Raw genomic sequence first — 25,054 nt, forward strand, 5'->3', positions numbered from 1 at the left:
GATGGATGGGAGGGAGGGAGGGATGGATGGATGGGAGGGAGGGAGGGATGGATGGATGGATGGATGGATGGGAGGGAGGGAGGAATGGAGGGAGGGAGGGAGAGAGAGAGAGGGAGGGAGGGATGGGATGGAGGGAGGGATGGGTAGGTGGATGGATGGATGGATGGATGGGAGGGAGGGAGGGATGGGATGGGTAGGTGGATGGATGGATGGATGGGAGGGAGGGATGGATGGATGGGAGGGAGGGAGGGAGGGATGGGAGGGAGGGAGGGAGGGAGGGAGACGGAGGGAGGGAGGGAGGGAGGGATGGATGGATGGGAGGGAGGGAGGGATGGAGGGAGTGAGGGAGAGAGAGAGAGAGAGGGAGGGAGGGATGGGATGGAGGGAGGGAGGGAGGGAGGGAGGGATGGGTAGGTGGATGGATGGATGGATGGGAGGGAGGGATGGATGGATGGGAGGGAGGGATGGGTAGGTGGATGGATGGGAGGGAGGGAGGGAGGGATGGATGGATGGGAGGGAGGGATGGATGGGAGGGAGGGATGGATGGATGGGAGGGAGGGATGGGTAGGTGGATGGATGGGAGGGAGGGAGGGAGGGATGGATGGATGGGAGGGAGGGATGGATGGGAGGGAGGGAGGGAGGGAGGGATGGGTAGATGGATGGATGGATGGATGGATGGGAGGGAGGGATGGATGGATGGAGGGAGGGAGGGATGGAGGGATGGAGGGAGGGAGGGAGGGATGGAGGGATGGGAGGGAGGGATGGATGGAGGGAGGGATGGAGGGAGGGAGGGGATGGGAGGGATGGATGGGAGGGAGGGATGGATGGGAGGGAGGGAGGGATGGGAGGGATGGAGGGAGGGAGGGATGGGAGGGAGGGAGGGAGGGAGGGATGGGTAGGTGGATGGATGGATGGATGGGAGGGAGGGAGGGATGGATGGATGGGAGGGAGGGATGGATGGGAGGGAGGGAGGGAGGGATGGATGGGAGGGAGGGATGGATGGATGGGAGGGAGGGAGGGATGGGAGGGATGGAGGGAGGGAGGGAGGGATGGGAGGGGATGGGAGGGATGGATGGAGGAAGGGATGGATGGGAGGGAGGGAGGGAGGGAGGGAGGGATGGGAGGGATGGAGGGAGGGAGGGAGGGAGGGATGGGAGGGGATGGGAGGGATGGATGGGAGGGAGGGATGGATGGGAGGGAGGGAGGGATGGGAGGGATGGAGGGAGGGAGGGATGGGAGGGAGGGAGGGAGGGAGGGAGGGAGGGAGGGAGGGAGGGAGGGATGGGTAGGTGGATGGATGGATGGATGGGAGGGAGGGAGGGATGGATGGATGGATGGGAGGGAGGGATGGATGGGAGGGAGGGATGGATGGATGGGAGGGAGGGAGGGAGGGATGGATGGATGGGAGGGAGGGATGGATGGGAGGGAGGGAGGGATGGGAGGGAGGGATGGATGGGAGGGAGGGAGGGATGGATGGATGGAGGGAGGGAGGGAGGGATGCTACGGCTAAACACAACATTTACACACTTTAGTGTTTTCCCTCTCAGTGAATGTTGAACTTTTCATCACAGTCTAGTTGATATGTGTTGAACTTTTCATCACAGTCTAGTTGATATGTGTTGAACTTTTCATCACAGTCTAGTTGATATGTGTTGAACTTTTCATCACAGTCTAGTTGATATGTGTTGAACTTTTCATCACAGTCTAGTTGATATGTGTTGAACATGTACATGGTCTCATAAAACATTAGTCAAATCAGTTGTTCTACTCTCAACCTTTGTTTAAAACATGGATTTAAAATGAGATAATATAATACATTGAGTTTAATAGTATTTCAAATACTATTATGAGTGAAATGCAAAACATACTGCCTCAGCTGATCAGAGGGACAGATGTGATGCAAGAGGCTTCTAATAATGATGTGACGCAAGAGGCTTCTAATAATGGTGTGACGCAAGAGGCTTCTAATAATGATGTGACGCAAGAGGCTTCTAATAATGGTGTGACGCAAGAGGCTTCTAATAATGACGTGACGCAAGAGGCTTCTAATAATGGTGTGACGCAAGAGGCTTCTAATAATGATGTGACGCAAGAGGCTTCTAATAATGACGTGACGCAAGAGGCTTCTAATAATGATGTGACGCAAGAGGCTTCTAATAATGACGTGACGCAAGAGGCTTCTAATAATGGTGTGACGCAAGAGGCTTCTAATAATGATGTGACGCAAGAGGCTTCTAATAATGATGTGACGCAAGAGGCTTCTAATAATGATGTGACGCAAGAGGCTTCTAATAATGATGTGACGCAAGAGGCTTCTAATAATGACGTGACGCAAGAGGCTTCTAATAATGATGTGACGCAAGAGGCTTCTAATAATGACGTGACGCAAGAGGCTTCTAATAATGATGTGATGCAAGAGGCTTCTAATAATGATGTGACGCAAGAGGCTTCTAATAATGATGTGATGCAAGAGGCTTCTAATAATGGTGTGACGCAAGAGGCTTCTAATAATGACGTGGCGCAAGAGGCTTCTAATAATGATGTGATGCAAGAGGCTTCTAATAATGATGTGACGCAAGAGGCTTCTAATAATGATGTGACGCAAGAGGCTTCTAATAATGATGTGACGCAAGAGGCTTCTAATAATGATGTACAGTGCATTTGGAAAGTATTCAGACCCCATTGATGTTTTCTACATTTTGTTACGTTACAGCCTTATTCTAAAATGGATTAAAAAAAACAATGACAAAGCAAAGATCATTTTTGGACATTTTTACAAATGTATTCAAAATAAAAAATGGAAATATTACATCTACTTAAGTATTCAGACCCTTTACTCAGTACTTTTGAAGCCCCTTTGGCAGCGATTACAGCCTGGAGTTTTAGGTATGACGCTACAAACTTGGCACACCTGTATTGGGGGAGTTTCTCCCATTCCTCTCTGCAGATTGATGTGGGGCAATCAAACAGGCAAAACGTCAGTATAGAGACAAAGTGGAGTCGCAATTCAACGGCTCAGACACGAGACGTATGTGGCAGGGTCTACAGTCAATCACGGATTACAAAAGGAAAACCAGCCACATCGCTGACGTCTTGCTTCCCGGACAAGCTAAACACAATCTTTGCCTGCTTTAAGGATAACACAGTGCCACCGACGCGGCCAGTACGAAAGACTGTGGGCTCTCCTTCTCTATGGCCGACATAAGACATTTAAAAATGTTAACCCTTTCAAGGCTGCCGGCCCAGACGGCGTCCCTAGCCGCATCCTCGGAGCATGTGCAGACCAGCTGGCTGGTGTGTTTCCGGACATATTCAATCTCTCCCTATATCAGTCTGCTGTCCCCACATGCTTCAAGATGGCCACCATTGTTCTTGTACCCAAGAATGCAAAGGTAACTGAGCTAAATGACTACCGCCCCATCCCATCTGGACAAGAGGAATACCTATGTCAGAATGCTGTTCATCGACTACAGCTCAGCATTTAACACCATAGTACCCTCCAAACTCGTCATCAAGCTTGAGACCCTGGGTCTCGACCCCGCCCTGTGCAACTGGGTCCTGGACTTCCTGACGGGCCGCCCCCAGGTGGTGAAGGTAGAAAACAATATCTCCACCCCGCTGATCCTCAACACTGGGTCCCACAAGGGTGCGTTCTGAGCCCCCTCCTGTACTCCCTGTTCACCCACGACTGTGTGGCCATGCACACCTCCAACTCAATCATCAAGTTTGCAAACGACACAACAGTAGTAGACTCGATTACTAACAACGATGAGACATCCTACTGGGCGGAGGTGAGGGCCCTCGGAGTGTGGTGTCAGGAAAATAACCTCACACTCAACGTCAACAAAACAAAGGAGATGATTGTGGACTTCAGGAAACAGCAGAGGGAGCAGCCCCCTTTCCACATCGACGGGACAGCAGTGGAGAAAGTGGAAAGTTTTAAGTTCCTCGGCGTACATATCACTGACAAACTGAAGTTGTCCACCCACACAGACAGTGTGGTGAAGAAAGTGCAACCTCGGGATGCTGAAAAAATTTGGCTTGTCACCTAAAACGGTACGGCAACTGCACCGCCCACAACCGCAAGGCTCTCCAGAGGGTAGTGAGGTCTGAACAACGCATCACCGGGGGCAACCTGCCCTCCAGGACACCTACACCACCCGATGTCACAGGAAGGCCAAAAAGATCATCAAGGACAACAACCACCCGAGCCACTGCCTGTTCACCCCGCTACCATCCAGAAGGCAAGGTCAGTACAGGTGCATCAAAGCAGGAACCGAGAGACTGAAAAACAGCTTCTATCTCAAGGCCATCAGACTGTTAAACAGCCACCTTCCACCTGGTTACTCAACCCTGCACCTTAGAGGCTGCAGGGTTGAGTGATTCCATGTACATAGACATGAAATCACTGGTCACTTTAATAATGGAACACTAGTCACTTTAATAATGTTTACATACTGCTTAACTTATTCTATTCTACTGTATTTTAGTCAATTCCACTCTGTGATATGCTTCACATGTGAGACCACATACAAACTTGTCTCAGAGCGTCATCAAGAAAACGTTCTGCAATGAGAATTGGCTTGAAATGCCTTGAGAGAGACCCAGTCAGTTCTGCTGAGGTCAACTCATCCATCCTCAGACCCAGTCAGTTCTGCTGAGGTCAACTCATCCATCCTCAGACCCAGTCAGTTCTGCTGAGGTCAACTCATCCATCCTCAGACCCAGTCAGTTCTGCTGAGGTCAACTCATCCATCCTCAGACCCAGTCAGTTCTGCTGAGGTCAACTCATCCATCCTCAGACCCAGTCAGTTCTGCTGAGGTCAACTCATCCATCCTCAGACCCAGTCAGTTCTGCTGAGGTCAACTCATCCATCCTCAGACCCAGTCAGTTCTGCTGAGGTCAACTCATCCATCCTCAGACCCAGTCAGTTCTGCTGAGGTCAACTCATCCATCCTCAGACCCAGTCAGTTCTGCTGAGGTCAACTCATCTATCCTCAGATTAAGTCAGTTCTGCTGAGGTCAACTCATCCATCCTCAGACCCAGTCAGTTCTGCTGAGGTCAACTCATCCATCCTCAGACCCAGTCAGTTCTGCTGAGGTCAACTCATCCATCCTCAGACCCAGTCAGTTCTGCTGAGGTCAACTCATCCATCCTCAGACCCAGTCAGTTCTGCTGAGGTCAACTCATCCATCCTCAGACCCAGTCAGTTCTGCTGAGGTCAACTCATCCATCCTCAGACCCAGTCAGTTCTGCTGTGGTCAACTCATCCATCCTCAGACCCAGTCAGTTCTGCTGAGGTCAACTCATCCATCCTCAGATCCAGTCAGTTCTGCTGAGGTCAACTCATCCATCCTCAGACCCAGTCAGTTCTGCTGAGGTCAACTCATCCATCCTCAGACCCAGTCAGTTCTGCTGAGGTCAACTCATCCATCCTCAGACCCAGTCAGTTCTGCTGAGGTCAACTCATCCATCCTCAGACCCAGTCAGTTCTGCTGAGGTCAACTCATCCATCCTCAGACCCAGTCAGTTCTGCTGAGGTCAACTCATCCATCCTCAGACCCAGTCAGTTCTGCTGAGGTCAACTCATCCATCCTCAGATCCAGTCAGTTCTGCTGAGGTCAACTCATCCATCCTCAGACCCAGTCAGTTCTGCTGAGGTCAACTCATCCATCCTCAGACCCAGTCAGTTCTGCTGAGGTCAACTCATCCATCCTCAGACCCAGTCAGTTCTGCTGAGGTCAACTCATCCATCCTCAGACCCAGTCAGTTCTGCTGAGGTCAACTCATCCATCCTCAGACCCAGTCAGTTCTGCTGAGGTCAACTCATCCATCCTCAGATCCAGTCAGTTCTGCTGAGGTCAACTCATCCATCCTCAGACCCAAAACACTGAGAAATACATCTGCTTTCTTTTCATCTTTGATTTCATTTGCAGCCAGCCAACGCTCAAAACAGGAATCGGGAATCCTCTTTTGTCGCCTCAAACTCTGGTACTCGACCAACGGTTGTCATTTTCACAGTTAAGTGTTCAGTTTCCACTTCCATTGTATTCCTTTAATTTTTTATATTTTTTTAACAATATTTCTCCACTGAGATGCCTATTTTCAATGGGTTCAATGACAGTTCTTACTTTAACCACCAGAGGGCAGTATCGCTATTGTGGACTCCAGTAGGCCTGCTGCTTGGCGAACACTTTTACTGGTGGAAAAAACCTGCCGATTTACCTCCTGATATTGAGTTTCATTCTTCTCTTCAAGCAGTGTCCCTTTAAGAAGAATCACCTCATCGCCACTGTAATAGTTGTGTTGTGGAGAATATCATCAGGCAGGTGACGAGAGTACAGTTTGGTGTTGTTTAGTAAAAACATCTCGTGCCCCACAGCACCTGGCCCAATAAATCAAATCAAATTGTATTAGTCACATGCGCCGAATACAACAGGTGTAGGTAGACCTTACAGTGAAATGCTTACTTACAAGTCCTTAACCAGCAATGCAGTTAAGACGTTTTTAAGGAAAAAAAGTGTTAAGTAAAAATTTGATTTAAAAAAAAAACTAAAAGTAACAAATAATTAAAGAGCAGCAGTAAAATAACAATAGCGAGACTATATACAGGGGGTACCGGTACAGAGTCAATGTGGAGGCTATATACAGGGGGTACCGGTACAGAGTCAATGTGGAGGCTATATACAGGGTGTTAACGGTACAGAGTCAATGTGGAGGCTATATACAGGGGGTACCGGTACAGAGTCAATGTGGAGGCTATATACAGGGGGTACCGGTACAGAGTCCATGTGGAGGCTATATACAGGGGGTACCGGTACAGAGTCAATGTGGAGGCTATATACAGGGGGTACCGGTACAGAGTCAATGTGGAGGCTATATACAGGGGGTACCAGTACAGAGTCAATATGAAGGCTATATACAGGGGGTTACGGTACAGAGTCAATGTGGAGGCTATATACAGGGGGTACCGGTACAGAGTCAATGTGGAGGCTATATACAGGGGGTACCAGTACAGAGTCAATGTGGAGGCTATATACAGGGGGTACCGGTACAGAGTCAATGTGGAGGCTATATACAGGGGGGTACCGGTACAGAGTCAATGTGGAGGCTATATACAGGGTATTACGGTACAGAGTCAATGTGGAGGCTATATACAGGGGGTACCGGTACAGAGTCAATGTGGAGGCTATATACAGGGGGTACCAGTACAGAGTCAATGTGGAGGCTATATACAGGGGGTACCGGTACAGAGTCAATGTGGAGGCTATATACAGGGGGTACCGGTACAGAGTCAATGTGGAGGCTATATACAGGGTATTACGGTACAGAGTCAATGTGGAGGCTATATACAGGGGGTACCGGTACAGAGTCAATGTGGAGGCTATATACAGGGGGTACCAGTACAGAGTCAATGTGGAGGCTATATACAGGGGGTACCGGTACAGAGTCAATGTGGAGGCTATATACAGGGGGTACCGGTACAGAGTCAATGTGGAGGCTATATACAGGGTATTACGGTACAGAGTCAATGTGGAGGCTATATACAGGGGGTACCGGTACAGAGTCAATGTGGAGGCTATATACAGGGTATTACGGTACAGAGTCAATGTGGAGGCTATATACAGGGGGTACCGGTACAGAGTCAATGTGGAGGCTATATACAGGGGGTACCGGTACAGAGTCAATGTGGAGGCTATATAGAGGGGGGTACCGGTACAGAGTCAATGTGGAGACTATATACAGGGGGTACCGGTACAGAGTCAATGTGGAGGCTATATACAGGGGGTACCGGTAAAGAGTCAATGTGGAGGCTATATACAGGGGGTACCGGTAAAGAGTCAATGTGGAGGCTATATACAGGTGGTACCGGTACAGAGTCAATGTGGAGGCTATATACAGGGGGTACCGGTACAGAGTCAATGTGGAGGCTATATACAGGGTGTTACGGTACAGAGTCAATGTGGAGGCTATATACAGGGGGTACCGGTACAGAGTCAATGTGGAGGCTATATAGAGGGGGTACCGGTACAGAGTCAATGTGGAGGCTATATACAGGGTGTTACGGTACAGAGTCAATGTGGAGGCTATATACAGGGGGTACCAGTACAGAGTCAATGTGGAGGCTATATACATGGTGTTACGGTACAGAGTCAATGTGGAGACTATATACAGGGGGTACCAGTACAGAGTCAATGTGGAGGCTATATACATGGTGTTACGGTACAGAGTCAATGTGGAGGCTATATACAGGGGGTACCGGTACAGAGTCAATGTGGAGGCTATTTACAGGGTATTACGGTACAGAGTCAATGTGGAGGCTATATACAGGGGGTACCGGTACAGAGTCAATGTGGAGGCTATATACAGGGTGTACTGGTACAGAGTCAATGTGGAGGCTATGTACAGGGTGTACCGGTACAGAGTCAATGTGGAGGCTATATACAGGGGGTACCGGTACAGAGTCAATGTGGAGGCTATATACAGGGTGTTACGGTACAGAGTCAATGTGGAGGCTATATACAGGGTGTTACGGTACAGAGTCAATGTGGAGGCTATATACAGGGTGTTACGGTACAGAGTCAATGTGGAGACTATATACAGGGTGTTACGGTACAGAGTCAATGTGGAGGCTCTATACAGGGGGTACCAGTACAGAGTCAATGTGGAGGCTATATACAGGGGGTACCGGTACAGAGTCAATGTGGAGGTTATATACAGGGGGTACCGGTACAGAGTCAATGTGGAGGCTATATACAGGGTATTACGGTACAGAGTCAATGTGGAGGCTATATACAGGGGGTATCGGTACAGAGTCAATGTGGAGGCTATATACAGGGTATTACGGTACAGAGTCAATGTGGAGGCTATATACAGGGGGTACCGGTACAGAGTCAATGTGGAGGCTATATACAGGGGGTACCGGTACAGAGTCAATGTGGAGGCTATATACAGGGTGTTACGGTACAGAGTCAATGTGGAGGCTATATACAGGGTGTTACGGTACAGAGTCAATGTGGAGGCTCTATACAGGGGGTACCAGTACAGTCAATGTGGAGGCTATATACAGGGTGTTACGGTACAGAGTCAATGTGGAGACTATATACAGGGTGTTACGGTACAGAGTCAATGTGGAGGCTATATACAGGGTGTTACGGTACAGAGTCAATGTGGAGGCTAGATACAGGGGGTACCGGTACAGAGTCAATGTGGAGGCTATATACAGGGTATTACGGTACAGAGTCAATGTGGAGGCTATATACAGGGTGTTACGGTATAGAGTCAATGTGGAGACTATATACAGGGTGTTACGGTACAGAGTCAATGTGGAGGCTATATACAGGGGGTACTGGTACAGAGTCAATGTGGAGGCTATATACAGGGGGTACCGGTACAGAGTCAATGTGGAGGCTATATACAGGGTGTTACGGTATAGAGTCAATGTGGAGGCTATATACAGGGTGTTACGGTACAGAGTCAATGTGGAGGCTATATACAAGGGGTACCAGTACAGTCAATGTGGAGGCTATATACAGGGTGTTACGGTACAGAGTCAATGTGGAGGCTATATACAGGGTGTTACGGTATAGAGTCAATGTGGAGACTATATACAGGGTGTTACGGTACAGAGTCAATGTGGAGGCTATATACAGGGTGTTATTGTACAGAGTCAATGTGGAGGCTATATACAGGGGGTACCGGTACAGAGTCAATGTGGAGGCTATATACAGGGGGTACCGGTACAGAGTCAATGTGGAGGCTATATACAGGGTATTACGGTACAGAGTCAATGTGGAGGCTATATACAGGGGGTACCGGTACAGAGTCAATGTGGGGGCTATATACAGGGTGTTACGGTACAGAGTCAATGTGGAGGCTATATACAGGGGGTACCGGTACAGAGTCAATGTGGAGGCTATATACAGGTGGGTACCGGTACAGAGTCAATGTGGAGGCTATATACAGGGGGTACCGGTACAGAGTCAATGTGGAGGCTATATACAGGGGGTACCGGTACAGAGTCAATGTGGAGGCTATATACAGGATGTTACGGTACAGAGTCAATGTGGAGGCTATATACAGGTGGGTACCGGTACAGAGTCAATGTGGAGGCTATATACAGGTGGGTACCGGTACAGAGTCAATGTGGAGGCTATATACAGGTGGGTACCGGTACAGAGTCAATGTGGAGGCTATATACAGGGGGTACCGGTACAGAGTCAATGTGGAGGCTATATACAGGGTGTTACGGTACAGAGTCAATGTGGAGGCTATATACAGGGTGTTACGGTACAGAGTCAATGTGGAGGCTATATACAGGTGGTACCGGTACAGAGTCAATGTGGAGGCTATATACAGGGGGTACCGGTACAGAGTCAATGTGGAGGCTATATACAGGGTGTTACGGTACAGAGTCAATGTGGAGGCTCTATACAGGGGGTACCAGTACAGTCAATGTGGAGGCTATATACAGGGTGTTACGGTATAGAGTCAATGTGGAGACTATATACAGGGTGTTACGGTACAGAGTCAATGTGGAGGCTATATACAGGGGGTACTGGTACAGAGTCAATGTGGAGGCTATATACAGGGGGTACCGGTACAGAGTCAATGTGGAGGCTATATACAGGGTGTTACGGTATAGAGTCAATGTGGAGGCTATATACAGGGTGTTACGGTACAGAGTCAATGTGGAGGCTATATACAAGGGGTACCGGTACAGTCAATGTGGAGGCTATATACAGGATGTTACGGTACAGAGTCAATGTGGAGACTATATACAGGTGGGTACCGGTACAGAGTCAATGTGGAGGCTATATACAGGTGGGTACCGGTACAGAGTCAATGTGGAGGCTATATACAGGTGGGTACCGGTACAGAGTCAATGTGGAGGCTATATACAGGGGGTACCGGTACAGAGTCAATGTGGAGGCTATATACCGGATGTTACGGTACAGAGTCAATGTGGAGGCTATATACAGGTGGGTACCGGTACAGAGTCAATGTGGAGGCTATATACAGGTGGGTACCGGTACAGAGTCAATGTGGAGGCTATATACAGGTGGGTACCGGTACAGAGTCAATGTGGAGGCTATATACAGGGGGTACCGGTACAGAGTCAATGTGGAGGCTATATACAGGGTGTTACGGTACAGAGTCAATGTGGAGGCTATATACAGGGTGTTATGGTACAGAGTCAATGTGGAGGCTATATACAGGGGGTACCGGTACAGAGTCAATGTGGAGGCTATATACAGGATGTACCGGTACAGAGTCAATGTGGAGGCTATATACAGGGGGTACCGGTACAGAGTCAATGTGGAGGCTATATACAGGGGGTACCGGTACAGAGTCAATGTGGAGGCTATATACAGGGTGTTACGGTACAGAGTCAATGTGGAGGTTATATACACGGGGTACCGGTACAGAGTCAATGTGGAGACTATATACAGGGTATTACGGTACAGAGTCAATGTGGAAGCTATATACAGGGGGTACCGGTACAGAGTCAATGTGGAGGCTATATACAGGGGGTACCGGTACAGAGTCAATGTGGAGGCTATATACAGGGGGTACCGGTACAGAGTCAATGTGGAGGCTATATACAGGGTGTACCGGTACAGAGTCAATGTGGAGGCTATATACAGGGGGTACCGGTACAGAGTCAATGTGGGGGCTATATACAGGGGGTACCGGTACAGAGTCAGTGTGGAGGCTATATACAGGGGGTACCGGTACAGAGTCAATGTGGAGGCTATATACAGGGGGGTACCGGTACAGAGTCAATGTGGAGGCTATATACAGGGGGGTACCGGTACAGAGTCAATGTGGAGGCTATATACAGGGGGTACCGGTACAGAGTCAATGTGGAGGCTATATACAGGGTGTTACGGTACAGAGTCAATGTGGAGGCTATATACAGGGTGTTACGGTACTGAGTCAATGTGGAGACTATATACAGGGGGTACTGGTACAGAGTCAATGTGGAGGCTATATACAGGGGGTACCGGTACAGAGTCAATGTGGAGGCTATATACAGGGTGTTACGGTACAGAGTCAATGTGGAGGCTATATACAGGGTGTTACGGTTGTCGTGTCTTTGGCTTTGCCGGATTAATTGCTATGACATGCTATTCTATAAAATAAATTTCTCCGTGATTAATATTACCTGATTGAGCTAATCATGTAAATGTAAATAACTAGAGAGGGAAACCACGAAAGAATATTTATAGAGCTGTTATCTTCCGAATAACCTCTTAAAGATTTAGTAATATTTTACATCCATAGCAGTCAACATTAATCGTCATCTTATTCAGTCTCATCTGAAAGTTGTAAATCCTTGGTTATCTGCAAGAATCCTGGCTAACAAGTTGAATCAGCAATACAAAATTGAGTTTAATTATTTATTTACTAATCACACAGACTCCCTCGACATCAATTCTGACTGACATCCAGGCATTGACCTGAAAATTACCTGACTACGTCAGACTCATTCTGAACAAGTTGTAATCTGCCAGGATACTTGGTTTCCTTCCCTTGACATGTGTGCTTGCGTAAGCATAAACGCACATGTACAACGGAACATCCAATTAGGATTTATGCTAGGATCACTTAAGGGTCCGAGCAAAATACCAGCCTTAGTAAAGTTGAACATTTATTTTGAGGCCTTTAACTCTACAGCTACAGCACTCACCAGTTTTATTCTCAGAAGTCCATAGGTCATCCCTGTAGACTGCCCAAAACTAGTGCCTTACAGCTGTAGACGTATCATATAGTTATCAACTTAGGATAGTACCCTAACCAACACCCCGCAAATTAGAAGAGCCCTAGATATGACATTAGACAATGCCATGATAGGGTCATTTTGCCAAGACCATGGACGTAGATAGAACACAGTCCAATTAGATGGTTAAGGTGGACGTAGATAGAATACAGTCCAATTAGATGGTTAAGGTGGACGTAGATAGAATACAGTCCAATTAGATGGTTAAGGTGGACGTAGACAGAATACAGTCCAATTAGACGGTTAAGGTGGACGTAGATAGAATACAGTCCAATTAGATGGTTAAGGTGGACGTAGATAGAACACAGTCCAATTAGATGGTTAAGGTGGACGTAGACAGAATACAGTCCAATTAGACGGTTAAGGTGGACGTAGATAGAATACAGTCCAATTAGACGGTTAAGGTGGACGTAGATAGAACACAGTCCAATTAGATGGTTAAGGTGGACGTAGATAGAATACAGTCCAATTAGATGGTTAAGGTGGACGTAGATAGAATACAGTCCAATTAGATGGTTAAGGTGGACGTAGACAGAATACAGTCCAATTAGATGGTTAAGGTGGACGTAGATAGAACACAGTCCAATTAGATGGTTAAGGTGGACGTAGATAGAATACAGTCCAATTAGATGGTTAAGGTGGACGTAGATAGAATACAGTCCAATTAGATGGTTAAGGTGGACGTAGATAGAATACAGTCCAATTAGATGGTTAAGGTGGACGTAGATAGAATACAGTCCAATTAGATGGTTAAGGTGGACGTAGATAGAATACAGTCCAATTAGACGGTTAAGGTGGACGTAGATAGAATACAGTCCAATTAGACGGTTAAGGTGGACGTAGATAGAATACAGTCCAATTAGATGGTTAAGGTGGACGTAGATAGAATACAGTCCAATTAGATGGTTAAGGTGGACGTAGATAGAATACAGTCCAATTAGATGGTTAAGGTGGACGTAGATAGAACACAGTCCAATTAGATGGTTAAGGTGGACGTAGATAGAATACAGTCCAATTAGATGGTTAAGGTGGACGTAGACAGAATACAGTCCAATTAGATGGTTAAGGTGGACGTAGATAGAACACAGTCCAATTAGATGGTTAAGGTGGACGTAGATAGAATACAGTCCAATTAGATGGTTAAGGTGGACGTAGATAGAACACAGTCCAATTAGATGGTTAAGGTGGACGTAGATAGAATACAGTCCAATTAGATGGTTAAGGTGGACGTAGATAGAATACAGTCCAATTAGATGGTTAAGGTGGACGTAGATAGAATACAGTCCAATTAGATGGTTAAGGTGGACGTAGATAGAATACAGTCCAATTAGATGGTTAAGGTGGACGTAGACAGAATACAGTCCAATTAGATGGTTAAGGTGGACGTAGATAGAATACAGTCCAATTAGATGGTTAAGGTGGACGTAGATAGAATACAGTCCAATTAGATGGTTAAGGTGGACGTAGACAGAATACAGTCCAATTAGATGGTTAAGGTGGACGTAGATAGAATACAGTCCAATTAGATGGTTAAGGTGGACGTAGATAGAATACAGTCCAATTAGATGGTTAAGGTGGACGTAGATAGAATACAGTCCAATTAGATGGTTAAGGTGGACGTAGACAGAATACAGTCCAATTAGACGGTTAAGGTGGACGTAGATAGAATACAGTCCAATTAGATGGTTAAGGTGGACGTAGATAGAACACAGTCCAATTAGATGGTTAAGGTGGACGTAGACAGAATACAGTCCAATTAGACGGTTAAGGTGGACGTAGATAGAATACAGTCCAATTAGACGGTTAAGGTGGACGTAGATAGAACACAGTCCAATTAGATGGTTAAGGTGGACGTAGATAGAATACAGTCCAATTAGATGGTTAAGGTGGACGTAGATAGAATACAGTCCAATTAGATGGTTAAGGTGGACGTAGACAGAATACAGTCCAATTAGATGGTTAAGGTGGACGTAGATAGAACACAGTCCAATTAGATGGTTAAGGTGGACGTAGATAGAATACAGTCCAATTAGATGGTTAAGGTGGACGTAGATAGAATACAGTCCAATTAGATGGTTAAGGTGGACGTAGATAGAATACAGTCCAATTAGATGGTTAAGGTGGACGTAGATAGAATACAGTCCAATTAGATGGTTAAGGTGGACGTAGATAGAATACAGTCCAATTAGACGGTTAAGGTGGACGTAGATAGAATACAGTCCAATTAGACGGTTAAGGTGGACGTAGACAGAATACAGTCCAATTAGATGGTTAAGGTGGACGTAGATAGAATACAGTCCAATTAGATGGTTAAGGTGGACGTAGATAGAATACAGTCCAATTAGATGGTTAAGGTGGACGTAGATAGAACACAGTCCAATTAGATGGTTAAGGTGGACGTAGATAGAATACAGTCCAATTAGATGGTTAAGGTGGACGTAGACAGAATACAGTCCAATTAGATGGTTAAGGTGGACGTAGATAGAACACAGTCCAATTAGATGGTTAAGGTGGACGTAGATAGAATACAGTCCAATTAGATGGTTAAGGTGGACGTAGATAGAACACAGTCCAATTAGATGGTTAAGGTGGACGTAGATAGAATACAGTCCAATTAGATGGTTAAGGTGGACGTAGATAGAATACAGTCCAATTAGATGGTTAAGGTGGACGTAGATAGAATACAGTCCAATTAGATGGTTAAGGTGGACGTAGATAGAATACAGTCCAATTAGATGGTTAAGGTGGACGTAGACAGAATACAGTCCAATTAGATGGTTAAGGTGGACGTAGATAGAATACAGTCCAATTAGATGGTTAAGGTGGACGTAGATAGAATACAGTCCAATTAGATGGTTAAGGTGGACGTAGACAGAATACAGTCCAATTAGATGGTTAAGGTGGACGTAGATAGAATACAGTCCAATTAGATGGTTAAGGTGGACGTAGATAGAATACAGTCCAATTAGATGGTTAAGGTGGACGTAGACAGAATACAGTCCAATTAGATGGTTAAGGTGGACGTAGATAGAACACAGTCCAATTAGATGGTTAAGGTGGACGTAGATAGAATACCGTCCAATTAGATGGTTAAGGTGGACGTAGATAGAATACAGTCCAATTAGATGGTTAAGGTGGACGTAGATAGAATACAGTCCAATTAGATGGTTAAGGTGGACGTAGATAGAATACAGTCCAATTAGACGGTTAAGGTGGACGTAGATAGAATACAGTCCAATTAGATGGTTAAGGTGGACGTAGACAGAATACAGTCCAATTAGATGGTTAAGGTGGACGTAGATAGAATACAGTCCAATTAGATGGTTAAGGTGGACGTAGATAGAATACAGTCCAATTAGATGGTTAAGGTGGACGTAGACAGAATACAGTCCAATTAGATGGTTAAGGTGGACGTAGACAGAATACAGTCCAATTAGATGGTTAAGGTGGACGTAGATAGAATACAGTCCAATTAGATGGTTAAGGTGGACGTAGATAGAATACAGTCCAATTAGATGGTTAAGGTGGACGTAGATAGAATACAGTCCAATTAGATGGTTAAGGTGGACGTAGACAGAATACAGTCCAATTAGATGGTTAAGGTGGACGTAGATAGAATACAGTCCAATTAGATGGTTAAGGTGGACGTAGATAGAATACAGTCCAATTAGATGGTTAAGGTGGACGTAGATAGAATACAGTCCAATTAGATGGTTAAGGTGGACGTAGACAGAATACAGTCCAATTAGATGGTTAAGGTGGACGTAGATAGAATACAGTCCAATTAGATGGTTAAGGTGGACGTAGATAGAATACAGTCCAATTAGATGGTTAAGGTGGACGTAGATAGAATACAGTCCAATTAGATGGTTAAGGTGGACGTAGATAGAATACAGTCCAATTAGATGGTTAAGGTGGACGTAGATAGAATACAGTCCAATTAGATGGTTAAGGTGGACGTAGATAGAATACAGTCCAATTAGATGGTTAAGGTGGACGTAGACAGAATACAGTCCAATTAGATGGTTAAGGTGGACGTAGATAGAATACAGTCCAATTAGATGGTTAAGGTGGACGTAGATAGAATACAGTCCAATTAGATGGTTAAGGTGGACGTAGATAGAATACAGTCCAATTAGATGGTTAAGGTGGACGTAGACAGAATACAGTCCAATTAGATGGTTAAGGTGGACGTAGATAGAATACAGTCCAATTAGATGGTTAAGGTGGACGTAGATAGAATACAGTCCAATTAGATGGTTAAGGTGGACGTAGACAGAATACAGTCCAATTAGATGGTTAAGGTGGACGTAGATAGAACACAGTCCAATTAGATGGTTAAGGTGGACGTAGATAGAATACAGTCCAATTAGATGGTTAAGGTGGACGTAGATAGAATACAGTCCAATTAGACGGTTAAGGTGGACGTAGATAGAATACAGTCCAATTAGATGGTTAAGGTGGACGTAGATAGAATACAGTCCAATTAGATGGTTAAGGTGGACGTAGATAGAATACAGTCCAATTAGATGGTTAAGGTGGACGTAGATAGAATACAGTCCAATTAGATGGTTAAGGTGGCATAACTATATTTTGTTTTGTTTATGCTTTCATTCATTTTGTTTCATTTTCTTCAGCATGTAGAAAGTGATAGAGCCATAAACAACTTCCCCATACAACCATCAGTTAGTGCCACAACGCCGCTCATTTGGGAGGAAATGTAATGATATATTTCATGAGTGTGTGTGCGTTGTTAACATCTGCCTAAGTTACTGCCCAGATCTTCCAGTCTGGACGACCAGACGACGGGTCCGGAACGGCGATCCCAATCCGGACCCCCGCTGCCCAGCCATGGAGCAGACTTCTTCATTTGCAGACACCCTACCCGGGTCGACCACCAGATGGGGACCACAACGATGGTCCACAACCAGGACAACCAACGGTCATTTGTATGTTAGTTTGCAACATGCAGGTTAATCGCAAGATTGAACCCAACATGGGGGGACTGTCATGACGTTGGCCTGGGGGTAGGTTTATGACAGTCATAAATACCTCTTTCCCCCCTCCCCCGTTCCTCTTCCCTACTGATGTGACATTAGAAAGCCCCTTTGGTTAACATAGAGATTCTGGGTAACATCAGAAGTTGGGGGAAATGAACTATATTCTGGTAATCCAACCAACTGAACATATGCGGTGGTACTTAAGGTATATTATGTCAGTTCGGTTGCCCTCTGACACATTCTCATCAACGATAGAATGACATAAACTCTACTGTGGAAAGTCTAAACGTCAGAGGTATCGGATTCACATGGAATTGTTGTTTAATTCAAATGTTTGAATATGACATTATTTGTGAAGAGATTAAATGTAATTTTAGCTTCCAAATGAGAGATTTGGGTTTTCATAAGTTTGGGCCTCTGCTCAACCAGTGGCCCGCCCCTGTGAAGAGATATGGGTTACAAACTTTTCAGACACACCCCTCTCCCTCCACTATATAAAGCCATTGACAAAAATATAACCTTCTGTTCCGAGGAGATGAGGGTGACGATCCCATGTCAGAATGGTTCAGGTAATAACTACAGAACTAAGCCAACATCAGCATGAACTTTGGTTGTGAATGGTATGAACTTTGAACTCGTATTCACTACAGAAGTGATACCTCCTAGCCGTTGAGTTAGCAACAGCTGCTACAAACGCAGGTTAGGAAGGACAGTCAGAGTATCCCGTCTACTACACATCGACGTTACTCCAACGTATCCAGTGACCAGCAGAGACATTCTTCAAAGGACAGAGGACTCGGGTTGGCGATACGGTCTTCCATCTACCACCAACCTACCGAAGCGCAGCTCAGAGTAAATATTTATTGCATTTTCCTTTTCCAAATGGGCGGTAATTTAGAATGCATAAGATACTGTATTTACGATAGCACAGCTTCGCCTCTGTTCCAGTCTCCCGCTCTTTCACTAAAACCCAGCGCCCTTTTCCTTTGTGTAACAAGCTGTCATATCTGTTCCGCCCGCTAGGGACGTTTTCCTTTATGACGGCAATTTGTAATCAAGTTATGATTTAATTGTGTATGTGTGATTCTGTGTGATTAGTTAGGTATTTAGTAAATAAATAATTAAACCCAATTTTGTATTGCTGATTCAACTTGTTAGCCAGGATTCTTGCAGATAATCAAGGATTTACAACTTTCAGATGAGACTGAATAAGATGACGATTAATGTTGACTGCTATGGATGTAAAATATTACTAAATCTTTAAGAGTTTATTCGGAAGATAACAGCTCTATAAATATTCTTTCGAAGACACGACACGGTACAGAGTCAATGTGGAGGCTATATACAGGGGGTACCGGTACACAGTGTAGGGTACAGAGAGGGTACCATATTGACTCTGTACCATAACACCCTGTATATAGCCTCCACATGGACTCTGTACCGGTACCTCCTGTATATAGCCTCCACATTGACTCTGTACCGGTACCCCCTGTATATAGCCTCCACATTGACTCTGTACCGTAACACCCTGTATATAGCCTCCACATTGACTCTGTACCGTAACACCCTGTATATAGCCTCCACATTGACTCTGTACCGTAACACCCTGTATATAGACTCCACGTTGATTCTGGACCGTAACACCCTGTATATAGACTCACTTTTGTTATTTTACTGCTCCAATTTAATGACTTGTTACTTTTATTTCTTATTTTGTATTTGTATTTTATGGTTAGGGGCTCGTAAGTAAGCATTTCACTGTAAGATCTACACATGTTGTATTCCGTGTTCAGATAATCCTCACATAGCAAATTAGCAATACACATTTTTGGACATTCTCTCAAATTCCTAACTTTTCCGCCTTTTTTTCATGGACATATTTTGGATGGAATAAACTCCTCCCTCCACCTCTTCCTCTCTGGACAGAGTAAACCCTCTCACCTCCCCTCACCTCTCTCTGGACAGAGTAAACCCTCTCCCTCCACCTCTTCCTCTCTGGACAGAGTAAACCCTCTCCCTCCACCTCTTCCTCTCTGGACAGAGTAAACCCTCTCACTCCACCTCTTCCTCTCTGGACAGAGTAAACCCTCTCCCCCACCTCTTCCTCTCTGGACAGAGTAAACCCTCTCCCTTCACCTCTTCCTCTCTGGACAGAGTAAACCCTCTCCCTCCACCTCTTCCTCTCTGGACAGAGTAAACCCTCTCCCTCCACCTCTTCCTCTGGACAGAGTAAACCCTCTCCCTCCACCTCTTCCTCTCTGGACAGAGTAAACCCTCTCCCTTCACCTCTTCCTCTCTGGACAGAGTAAACCCTCTCCCTCCACCTCTTCCTCTCTGGACAGAGTAAACCCTCTCCCTCCACCTCTTCCTCTCTGGACAGAGTAAACCCTCTCCCTCCACCTCTTCCTCTCTGGACAGAGTAAACCCTCTCCCTTCACCTCTTCCTCTCTGGACAGGATTTGAACACATTTGAAGGAGAGAAACAAACACAACTAAAGGCAGAATAATATAATACTGAATATTATCAAAACACAATATATATGACTCCATTTCCTGTTGCCTGTTAAAAGCAGCGCTGCAGCGTTCTGAACTAACTCCAGGTGGAGTCTTTCTGACTGAGACATGTATACAAAGAGTTACAGTCATCGAGACGTGAGGAAAGAACGTTTCTCCAGATCAGTGACTGAGATAAAATACTGGACTTTAGCCATATTTTCTCGGATGCTAAAAGCAGCACAACCTTCTTTACATGCAGCTGGAGGTTGTCAGGGTCAAAGAAGACACCAAGGTTTCTGGCCTTAGGCTTTACATTGGTGGACAAATGACCAAGGTTATCCACAATCTGATTTCTAGCAAGGTGGGGGGCCAAATACAACCTCAGATTTAAAAAAAATCATTGAGCTGGAGAAAATGGTCAGACATCCATCATTTGATGTCAGCAAGCCACTTGTGAAGCTACCCTAGGGTTTCCAATTCGTCCAAGATGGCATAGCAGTCAGACGTCTTTTTGTCCTCGGCTTGTCGTGTCCCGTATATATATATTTACACCTTTCTTCGCATATCTTTTATATATTTTATTTTCCAAAAACTTCAAAACACTTTCCTGCAACCCGCCTCACCAATTTAAAAAAAAAAGTATTATTTACCTCAAATCTGAAATCCACAATAGAAGCTAGCCAGAAGCTAACCAGAAGCTAGCCAGAAGCTAACCAGAAGCTAACCAGAAGCTACCCAGAAGCTAGCCAGTTTACTGGCTAACGTTAGTATTTCAGCTAACCACGGTTTGTGGTCATCAGCTATTCCTTTAGCTCGAAAATCTATCGCCACTTTTGTACAACGCGACTCAGACCAGAACATACCGGACCTATTTTTCTCCATATCCCCGGATTTCAACTGCAAGCTCTGGACATTTACACCTGTATTTCACAGCTAGCTAGCTGCTACCCGTGTGACTATTGGCTTACGTCGATCCCGGAGCAAACATCAATTATTCCGGAGCTAGCCAGCTGAAGACGTCCATCAGCCACTCCTGGGCTACAATCACCTATCCGGACCCGTTTTACTGCCAATGCGGAGCCCCCACCGAGCCTTCATGACTGGACCTACCGACGTTATCTGCCCGAGGGAGTTATCCAACTGGTACCTCCGTAGCGAAGTTACCTGAACGTCCATCTGCGGCCAATCGTTAGCTGTCTTATCGGATGCTATCTGAATAAGTCTATCGGACAATTTTTTCTTGGGCCACTATAACTATATCTATTTTGCCAATTGGATTGATCCCCTCTACCACACGGAACCCCACTAATCTACCGACGGAAACGCATGAGGTGGCTAAAAACAGACCTCCATCCTATGCTAGCTTGCTACCGATGGCCCGGCTAGCTGTCTGAATCGCCGTGACCCCAACCAACCTCTACTCACTGGACCCTTATGATCACTCGATTAAGCATGCCTCTCCTTAATGTCAATATGCCTTGTCCATTGCTGTTCTGGTTAGTGTTTATTGGCTTATTTCACTGTAGAGCCTCTAGCCCTGCTCACTATACCATATCCAACCTTTCAGTTCCACCACCCACATATGCGATGACATCACCTGGTTTCAATGATGTTTCTAGAGACAATATCTCTCTCATCATCACTCAATACCTAGGTTTACCTCCACTGTATTCACATCCTACCATACCTTTGTCTGTACATTATTCCTTGAAGCTATTTTATCGCCCCCAGAAACTTCCTTTTACTCTCTGTTCTAGACGTTCTAAACGACCAATTCTCATAGCTTTTAGCCGTACCCTTATCCTACTCCTCCTCTGTTCCTCTGGTGATGTATAGGTGAATCCAGGCCCTGCAGTACCTGGCTCCACTCCTATTCCCCAGGCGCTCTCTTTTTTTATTTTTTATTTTTTATTTTATTTTATTTATCCCATTTTCTCCCCAATTTTCGTGGTATCCAATTGCTAGTAATTACTATCTTGTCTCATCGCTACAACTCCCGTACGGGCTCGGGAGAGACGAAGGTCAAAAGCCATGCGTCCTCCGAAGCACAACCCAACCAAGCCGCACTGCTTCTTAACACAGCGCGCCTCCAACTCGGAAGCCAGCCGCACCAATGTGTCGGAGGAAACACCGTGTACTTGGCCCCCTCGCTTAGCGCGCACTGCGCCCGGCCCGCCACAGGAGTCGCTGGAGCGCGATGAGACAAGGATATCCCTACCGGCCAAACCCTCCCTAACCCGGACGACGCTATACCAATTGTGCGTCGCCACACGGACCTCCCGGTCGCGGCCGGCTGCGACAGAGCCTGGGCGCGAACCCAGAGACTCTGGTGGCGCAGTTAGCACTGCGATGCAGTGCCCTAGACCACTGCGCCACCCGGGAGGCCCCCAGGCGCTCTCTTTTGATGACTTCTGTAACCGTAATAGCCTTGGCTTCATGCATGTTAACATTAGAAGCCTCCTCCCTAAGTTTGTTTTGTTCACTGCTTTAGCACACTCTACCAACCCGGATGTTTTAGTCGTGTCTGAATCCTGGCTTAGAAAGACCACCAAAAATTCAGACATTTTTATCCCTAACTACAAGATTTTCAGACAAGATAGAACGGCCAAAGGGGGCGGTGTTGCAATCTACTGCAAAGATAGCCTGCAGAGTTCTGTTTTACTATCCAGGTCTGTTCCGAAACAATTTGAACTTCTACTTTTAAAAATCCACCTCTCTAAAAACAAGTCTCTCACCATTGCCGCCTGCTATAGACCACCCTCTGCCCCCAGCTGTGCTTTGGACACCATATGTGAACTGATTGCCCCCCATCTATCTTCAGAGCTCGTGCTGCTAGGTGACCTAAACTGGGACATGCTTAACACCCCAGCCATCCTACAATCGAAGCTTGATGCCCTCAATCTCACACAAATTATCAATGAACCTACCAGGTACCACCCCAAAGCCGTAAACACGGGCACCCTCATAGATATCATCCTAACCAACTTGCCCTCCAAATACACCTCTGCTGTTTTCAACCAAGATCTCAGCGATCACTGCCTCATTGCCTGCATCCGTAATGGGTCAGCGGTCAAACGACCTCCACTCATCACTATCAAACGCTCCCTGAAACACTTCAGCGAGAAGGCCTTTCTAATCGACCTGGCCGAGGTATCCTGGAAGGATATTGATCTCATCCCGTCAGTAGAGGATGCCTGGTTATTTTTTAAGAATGCCTTCCTCACCATCTTAAATAAGCATGCCCCATTCAAGAAATTTAGAACCAGGAACAGATATAGCCCTAGGTTCTCTCCTGACCTGACTGCCCTTAACCAACACAAAAACATCCTATGGCGTTCTGCATTAGCATCGGACAGCCCCCGTGATATGCAACTTTTCAGGAAAGCTAGAAACCAATATACACAGGCAGTTAGAAAAGCCAAGGCTAGCTTTTTCAAGCAGAAATTTGCTTCCTGCAACACAAACTCAAAAAGGTTATGGGACACTGTAAAGTCCATGGAGAATAAGAACATCTCCTCCCAGCTGCCCACTGCTCTGAGGCTAGGAAACACTGTCACCACCGATAAATCCACTATAATTGAGAATTTCAATAAGCATTTCTATACGGCTGGCCATGCTTTCCACCTGGCTGCCCCTACCCCGGTCAACAGCACTGCACCCCCCACAGCTACTCACCCAAGCCTTCCCCATTTCTCCTTCTCCCAAATCCAGTCAGCTGATGTTCTGAAAGAGCTGCAAAATCTGGACCCCTACAAATCAGCCGGGCTAGATAATCTGGACCCTTTCTTTCTAAAATTATCTGCTGAAATTGTTGCCACCCCTATTACCAGCCTGTTCAACCTCTCTTTCGTGTCGTCTGAGATTCCCAAAGATTGGAAAGCAGCTGCGGTCATCCCCCTCTTCAAAGGGGGGGACACTCTTGACCCAAACTGCTACAGACCTATATCTATCCTACCCTGCCTTTCTAAGGTTTTCGAAAGCCAAGTCAACAAACAGATTACTGACCATTTCGAATCCCACCATACCTTCTCCTCTATGCAATCTGGTTTCAGAGCTGGTCATGGGTGCACCTCAGCCACGCTCAAGGTCCTAAACGACATCATAACCTCCATCGATATAAGACAGTACTGTGCAGCCGTCTTCATCGACCTGGCCAAGGCTTTCGACTCTGTCAATCACCACATCCTCATCGGCAGACTCAACAGCCTTGGTTTCTCAAATGATTGCCTTGCCTGGTTCACCAACTACTTCTCTGATCGAGTTCAGTGTGTCAAATCGGAGGGTCTGTTGTCCGGGCCTCTGGCAGTCTCTATGGGGGTGCCACAGGGTTCAATTCTTGGACCGACTCTCTTCTCTGTATACGTCAATGATGTCGTTCTTGCTGCTGGTGAGTCTCTGATCCACCTCTACGCAGACGACACTATTCTGTATACCACTGGCCCTTTGGACACTGTGTTAACAACCCTCCAGGCGAGCTTCAATGCCATACAACTCTCCTTCCATGGCCTCCATTTGCTCTTAAATACAAGTAAAACTAAATGCATGCTCTTCAACCGATCGCTGCCTGCACCTGCCCACCTGTCCAACATCACTACTCTGGACGGCTCTGACTTAGAATATGTGGATAACTACAGATACCTAGGTGTCTGGTTAGAGTGTAAACTCTCCTTCCAGACTCACATAAAACATCTCCAATCCAAAGTTAAATCTAGAATTGGCTTCCTATTCCGCAACAAAGCATCCTTCACTCATGCTGCCAAACATACCCTTGT

The 25,054-nt window shown here is 46.1% G+C and overlaps 1 protein-coding gene across 1 annotated transcript in view; it reads left to right on the top strand.

The window, feature by feature from the left end:
• The first annotated feature begins 1,897 nt into the window (after positions 1-1,897).
• LOC129842299 (uncharacterized) overlaps positions 1,898-25,054 on the top strand; it is a 40,649-nt gene continuing 17,492 nt past the window's right edge. Inside the window, exon 1 of the mRNA XM_055910793.1 lies at positions 1,898-2,650. Within this exon, the coding sequence (XP_055766768.1) occupies positions 1,898-2,650 (753 nt within the window). The remainder of the gene's footprint in view (positions 2,651-25,054) is intronic.

The sequence above is a fragment of the Salvelinus fontinalis genome, unplaced genomic scaffold, assembly GCF_029448725.1.
Source record: "Salvelinus fontinalis isolate EN_2023a unplaced genomic scaffold, ASM2944872v1 scaffold_0031, whole genome shotgun sequence".
NCBI lineage: Eukaryota > Metazoa > Chordata > Actinopteri > Salmoniformes > Salmonidae > Salvelinus > Salvelinus fontinalis.